Source organism: Oncorhynchus nerka, linkage group LG4, assembly GCF_034236695.1.
Source record: "Oncorhynchus nerka isolate Pitt River linkage group LG4, Oner_Uvic_2.0, whole genome shotgun sequence".
Classification (NCBI taxonomy): Eukaryota; Metazoa; Chordata; class Actinopteri; order Salmoniformes; family Salmonidae; genus Oncorhynchus; species Oncorhynchus nerka.
Window position 1 is genome coordinate 57,281,441 of NC_088399.1, and position 7,636 is coordinate 57,289,076.

Below are 7,636 nucleotides of genomic sequence, written 5' to 3' on the forward strand. Positions count from 1 at the left end.
CTGAGCTCTACGGACAATTCCTTCGAACCCATGGGTTGGTTTTTGCTCTGACATGCACTGTCAACTGTGGGACCGTATATAGACAGGTGTGTGCCTTTCCAAATCATGTCCAATGAATTGAATTTACCACAGGGGGAATCCAATCAAGTTGTAGAAACATCTCAAGGATGATCAATGGAAACATGATGCACCTGAGCTCAATTTTGAGTCTCATAGCAAAGGGTCTGAATACTTATGCAAATATGACATTTCTGTTATTAATATTAATACATTTGCAAAAATGTCTAAAAACCTGTTTTTGCTTTGTCATTATGTGGTATTCTGTGAAGATTGGTGATGGGAAAAAAATATTTAATCCATTTTAGAATAAGGCTGTAAAGTTAAAAATTGTGGAAAAAGTCAAGGGGTCTGAATACTTTCCGAATGCACTGTAGTGAGCAATATGATTGGAACATCAAATCACAAGAAAATTCCAGTATTGAATCACAATACATATAGCATTGTGAGAATCTCCCACAATTATAGACTATTTGACACCAAATGTTATATGCTCCTAAAAACGTCATGTTACATTTTAGTCATTTAGCACACGCGACTTAGAGTATACATTTTCATTCTGGTTGACCGTGGGAATTGAACCCACAACCTGGGCTTATCTCTACCAACTGAGATACACAGGACTACGTCAGTGCTCATGGGTCCTTTTAGATGGAAATGACCATATCCTGCTGTGTGCTTGAGTTGCTGTGGTATAGATTGTATGAGAGTGGTAACAAATATTTAGTTATTAAATACTTACCAGTGAATATGAGGAGGACCATGTGTAGAGAGATCCATGATGAAGATGAAATCCCATTTGAGCTCAAAGTGTAGTAGGCCATTATAGCTAATGAACTAGGCCAAATTATATTTGTTACTACTTTATTACTTGTTACAATGTTCCCAAAAATGTAACTAGGCAAGCTATCTTCTTTGGTGTCCCAAAAACATTTAGGCAGTGACAAAAACAAAAGCAACCAATGAGATTGCTACGGATTTAAAGTTATTTTAACTAACGTTTGACAATTCCTGTCTGGCCAGACAACCGACAGTGATTGAAAATCAATTATACAGCCAATACAGATCTTGCTAGCTAGATGACAATGAAGAAACAATAATATAGCCGTCTTGACAAAATACTGCAATCAAACCGTTGAACGCAACAGTGCGTTGTAACTGGCTGGCTAGTTAGTTAGCCAGCATAACAACAAAATAGCGACATTGAATTTTTAGCTAACTGCTAGCTAACGATTACTCTAATGTAAGCTATCTATCTATTCCTAGCCAATATTAATCCATCGTCACATTACATGTGTAGATATACGTGCCACCCCATATCCTAGTATGATATTAACCTTTGTGTTATGCATTGTTCCAGAACAGAGGAAAATACAAAGGCATTGCTAGCAATACCGTCAACTCCACCGTTAACTAGCTTACGTTAGCTACTAGAATTCCCCTTTGTGTTAGCTAGCTAGCTAATGTTAGTGTTCAACGCAAACGTTAGCTATCGTTAACAAAGATAGCTAGCTGGGTTAGCACAATGACGTTTCATTACCAACATTGAAATCGCACATAAATATGTCACTGAATGTAAACTAGAAAAATAAATACAATATAACCGAAAGATAACTGTGAACTAAAAAACAAAAGAGCGTTGCAATCCCCCTTCTCTCGTTTACGCCTCCACAACCTCACAAATGCTAGCTACAAGCTAGCACGCTAACGTAAGCTAGTTTCCAAAGCAATGGCAGAACGGAACGAAAATATTTCTGAGATGTATCCTTGAAATGTCACTTCACTGTCTTCTTCTAGTGGTGTCTAAAATGTTTATTTAGAGTTTCACCATCATTGAAAATTTATAAAGCACAAGCCCCCTAAAACTCCGGGCCCTAAACTGTGTGTAACAGTACACCCCGTTGTAGCCACAACTACCTATGAATCGGCTGAATGTTGTTACAGCCGGGGTATCGGTGGTATCAGTATCATCATCGTCCCCTTCTGCTTCGTCTTCTTGTGCTGTATTGCTGCCTTTCTCAGGTCGGAGTGCGAATTACACATTTAAATATATTTTTTTAAACGTCACCCGTAGGTGCAGGCCGGTGGAATAGGGAAACGACTACAGCTTCCTTGCCATTTTTCTCTGCATGTCGTTTTGAGTCCACAATTGTTACAAGCTTAAATGTGGTTACACCCGACTCAGCCAGCTCACAGAAAATGTCTTCCTATGCTCAGCATACCAACTGCAATATAACAGGACATGCTTCACAGTCTCTACCTCCCCACAATCCTCACATTTCCCATCGGTGTGTTTCCCCACTACCCAATGACCCAACCTCAACCTCATGGACAGAACCCCATCCCTCCTTTCACTACCAATTATAACCGTTGCGTAAATGTAATACAAAATATCTGCATGCGTCATTTCTGAAACGATTGCGCATGTACACAAATATTGAGATTTATGAATTTGGTTTACGCCATACATACGCATGTTTTCCATTATAATCAGACCTGTCGTGAAACAGTGCGCTCCGCGCTCTACGCCTGAAAAGCGACCATCAATCACCTTTCATGCTGGCAATAACACTCGGTATACTTTGGAAGTATTGGAATTAGGCCAAGATTGTATCTAAGGAAATCGCAATATATCACGAACCTGGTCAAATGTCTTTGGAGCGGTTGGCAGATTTTTTTTTTTTTTAAGTGACATTTGCTGTATCTGAAAGACAAAAACAATTGCATATTGTTGGATGTTTTATATTTGTGTTTATTTTTTACTTTTTCCGAACATAAATATTGTAATGAAACAGGGAGGAAGCAGGTCTCGAACCCTCGACCGTCTAGCCAGTCGAGCGCGCGATCGACTGTGTCGCAAAAGCATGCTCGTGCGGCAGAATCGATATCAGAGTTTATAAACCCAAGGTCGTGCCAATATGCTGCACTGCCTTCTGGATGATTTAGTAGGCGGGGTAGCCTAACAGGCAGTGGTTCGGGTGGTTGATATTCGCTTTAAAAAAAGCAACATTGAAATTATAGTATCTAAAGAGCACAATCCTGGTAATTTGATGATCTTTATGGCCTTCCTGTATACATCGGTTTATATATGAAATAATGTCTCCTCGTGTCCTGGAGGGCCTAGGTGGAAAAGTAAACCGTCCGCCCCAGTGATGCGTTTGGATCGGATCAAACAGTAAAATACTCGAAATATCTAAATCAAATCGTATTTGTCACATACAGTTGGAAGTCGGAAGTTGACATACACCTTAGCCAAATACATTTAAACTCAGTTTTTCACAATTATATTAATTATTATGTAACAAACGTTTAATCCGAGTAAAAAATCCCTGTTTTAGGTCAGTTAGGATCACCACTTTATTTTAAGAATGTGAAATGTCAGGATGATAGTAAAGAGAATGACTTATTTCAGCTTTTATTTCTTTCATCACATTCCCAGTGGGTCAGAAGTTTACATACACTTAATTAGTATTTGGTAGCGTTGCCTTTAAATTGTTTAACTTGGGTCACATGTTTTGGGTAGCCTTCCACAAGCTTCCTTCCCACAATATTTTGGGTGAACTTTAGCCCTTTCCTCCTGACAGAGCTGGTGTAACTGAGTCAGGTTTGTTGGCCTCCGTGCTTGCACATGTTTTTTTCAGTTCTGCACTGTAGCATTGTTCCCCTAGATTATGCACCAAGTGCTGGCTCCGGATATGCCAATCTGTAGTACTCCCCATCCTCAAATTAGACCTCTGAGCACGGTTAGTGCTGTCTGTGACATTCCTGCTTGGTTTTTGGATGAGGGTGTTCGGACTAGACTAGGTAGATTTATTAAGCCAGTGAATAGGCTAATCCAAACTATGTCTACACAGGAAATGAAACAGTTCTTGGTTTCTCAGTGACGGTAGGATATTGCCTACCTTTTCTTTATATATATATATATATATATATATATATATATATGTAGTAAGCGTGTCCTAGAATGATTTATGGGTTTGTCTAATATATTTGACAATTCATGTAACTTTATGTGTAGTCCATCGGCATAAAATGTATATGGCATTTTTCGTATACAGAATAAAGGATTAGCTACCTGTCACAACTTCAGCCGAAGTCGATGCCTCTCCTTGTTCGGGCGGTGCTCGAAGGTAGACGTCACCGGTCTTCCAGCCTTCATTGATCAATGTTTAATTTTCCATTGGTTTTGTCTTGTCTTCCTACGCACCTGGTTTCAATCCCATTCATTTGTTGTTGTGTATTTAACCCTGTTTTTTCCCCTCATGTCCTTGTCAGAGATTGTTTATTGTTATGTTCGTGTTTTATGGATTGGTGTGCGACGGGTTCTTGTACCCACGTTTATTTTATTATGTACTTTGGTTTTGGAGTTTTGTTTTAAGTTATAAAACTACTCCATTATACCAGGTTTGATTCTCCTGCGTCTGACTTCCCTGCCACCAACACACACGTCATGACACTACCCCTTATCTTTCCTAATCCTTCGCGGGATAGCTTTTCAGCTGATCGACCAATTGTGGGTCTAGAATTAAGGGACTACACTGGGTTACTCTGTCGCCCTGTGGGTGTGAAATGTTTTTTTTCTTTCTTTGCTTTGTGACCTTCGAGGTAATGTGTTTTGTGCCGCTCTCTTTTGCCTGACCTTCGGCTAGCGAGGTGCCTGAGAGCTGTGACTGCGCCAAGGGCTAAAATATTGTGTGTTGTTTCTTCGTGTGCAGGGCAAATAAAACAGTCCAACCAGCAGACCTCCAGTTGTGGCAGTGTCCTACTTAAATCACACAACGCAGAACGAACCACGCTACACCCACACATTTTCTATAGGATTGAGGTCAGGGCTTTGTGATGGCCACTCCAATACCTTGACGTTGTTGTCCTTAAGCCATTTTGCCACAACTTTGGAAGTATGCTTGGGGTCATTGTCCATTTGGAAGACCCATTTGCGACCAAGCTTTAACTTCCTGACTGACGTCTTGAGATGTTGCGTCAATATTTTCACGTACTTTTCGTTCCTCACGACGCCATCTATTTTGTGAAGTGCAACAGTCCCTCCTGCAGCAAATTACTCCCACAACATGATTCTGCCACCCCCGTGCTTCACGGTTGGGATGGTGTTCTTCGGCTTGCAAGCTCCCCCTTTTTCCTCCAAACATAACAATGGACATTATGGCCAAACAATTGTATTTTTGTTTCATCAGACCAGAGGACATTTCACCAAAAATAACAATATTTGTCCCCATGTGCAGTTGCAAACTGGTGGTTTTGGAGCAGTGGCTTCTTCCATGCTGGTCGGTCTTTCAGGTTATGTTGATATAGGACTCATTTTACTGTGGATATAGATGCTTTTGTACCTTGTTTCCTCCAGCATCTTCACAAGGTTCTTTGCTGTTGTTCTGGGATTGATTTGCACTTTTCGCACCAAAGTCTGTTCAGCTCTAGGAGACAGAACGCGTCTCCTTCCTAAGTGGTATGACTGTTGCGTGGTCCCATGGTGTTTATACATGCATACTATTGCTTGTACAGATGAGCATGGTACCTTCAGGCATTTGGAAATTGCTCCCAAGGATGAACCAGACTTGTGGAGGTCTACCATTTTTTTCTGAGGTCTTGGCTGATTTCTTCAGATTTTCCCATGATGTCAAGCAAAGAGGCCCTGAGTTTGAAGGTAGGCCTTGAAATACATCCACAGGTACACCTCCAATTGACTCAAATTATGTCAATTAGCCTATCAGACGCTTCTAAAGCCATGACATAATTGTCTGGAATTTTCCAAGCTGTTTAAAGGCACAGTCAACTAACTATGTAAACTTCTGACCCACTGGAATTGTGATACAGTGAATGATAAGTGATATAATCTGTCTGTAAACAATTGTTGGAAAAATTACTTGTGTCATGCACAAAGTAGATGTCCTAACCGACTTGCTGAAACTATAGTTTGTTAACAAGACATTTGTGGAGTGGTTGAAGAACAAGTTTTAATGACTCCAACCTAAGTGTATGTAAACTTCCGACTTCAAATGTGTATAATATGCGGTGTCAGAGGAAAGCCCATAAAATGGTCAGAGATTCCAGTCACCCAAGTTATAGATTGATTTCTCTGCTACCGCACGGCAAGCTGTACCGGCGCGCCAAATCTAGGACCAAAATGCTCCTCAACAGCTTCTACCCCCAAACCATGAGAATTCTGAACAATTCATAAAAATCGCCACCGGACAGGTTACATTGACCCCCCCCCCTTGTACACTGCTGCTACTCGCTGTTTGTTTGTTACCTATGCATAGTCACTTTACCCCCACCTACATGTACAGATTACCTCAACTAGACTGTACCCCTGCACATTGACTCAGTACCGGTGCCCCCTGCATATAGCCTCGTTATTGTTATTCTTATTGTGTCACTTTTTATTATGACTTTTTATTTTAGTCTACTTTGTAAATATTTTCTTTCTTCTTCTTGAACTACACTGTTGGTTAATGCCTTGTAAGTAAGCATTTCACTGTAAAGTCTACATTTGTTGTATTCGGCACATGTGGCAAATAAAGTTTGATTTGATCCCCCTCCCATGTGAAGGAAATTGTAGGTCACTCTGCAGGGCCAGTTTGGTGAAGAACCTGCTCGATGGCTGACGGCACCAGCAGGAGAGGGTACCAATACTTTGTGGTGATGTCATTGAGTCCCCGGTAATCGATACAAGGGATTAATCCTCCCTCCTTCTTGGCCATGAAGACGAAACCAGCCAACGCAGGGGACGTGGACCTGCAGGTGAAACCCTGTTGGAGGGCATCTTGAATGTAGTCCATCTACCCTCTGCCGGTTGGCCTGGGTCTCAGCCACCGACAGAGGGTAGATGCGTCTGCGCAGAGGTGTAGCACCGGAAAAACAGGTAAATGGCACAGACCCAGGGGCGATGAGGAGGGAGACAGGTAAGACGGGTCTTGGAGAATACCTCCCTTAGATCCTGATATTCCTCCGAGATATTGGGCTGGAGGGCAACCGACGTGGAACCACAGGGGACAGGGAAGCATGTCCTCCGGCATTCAGGTGACCAGTCAGTGATTCTCATCCTCGATCATGAGATGGTAGGGTTATGGCGCTGAAGCCAAGGTAGACCCAAGGATGATTTTGTGAACTGGTGTACTGGTGATGAAGAAGGGGATGTTTTCCTGGTGATTAGGCTCCACAGTAAGGGTGAGTGGTTGGGTGATGTGTGTGATGGTTCTGGATCCTAGATGCCGACAGCCAAGACCTTGAACCGGAAATGGAGAGGAGAGTGGGTGTGTATTAATATTGAGAGAGGAGGCAAGGGTCTGATCCTTAAAGTTCCCAGCAGCCCCGGAATCCACTAAAGCTGTAGACACATGGCATGAAGGTCAGTCATTCAGAGTGATGGGTACAACAAAGAGTCTAACAGGAAGAGCAGTAGCTGGAATACTCACTCCTTGTCCAGGGGATGTAACATCACGCACAATCCCTCTAGTGGATCCCGGATTCTGAAGTAACGGACACTGCTGGTGCTTGTGCCCTCCCTGGCCATAGTACAGACAGAGCCCCAGCTGTATCCGTCTGCATCGTTCCGCCGCGGGAA

At 42.1% G+C, this 7,636-nt stretch overlaps 1 protein-coding gene across 1 annotated transcript in view; it reads right to left on the bottom strand.

The window, feature by feature from the left end:
- lrp12 (low density lipoprotein receptor-related protein 12) overlaps positions 1–1,968 on the bottom strand; it is a 36,619-nt gene extending 34,651 nt beyond the window's left edge. The window contains exon 1 of the mRNA XM_029657935.1: positions 800–1,968. Within this exon, the coding sequence (XP_029513795.1) occupies positions 800–881 (82 nt within the window). The 5' untranslated portion in view covers positions 882–1,968. The remainder of the gene's footprint in view (positions 1–799) is intronic.
- Positions 1,969–7,636: the final 5,668 nt, after the last annotated feature.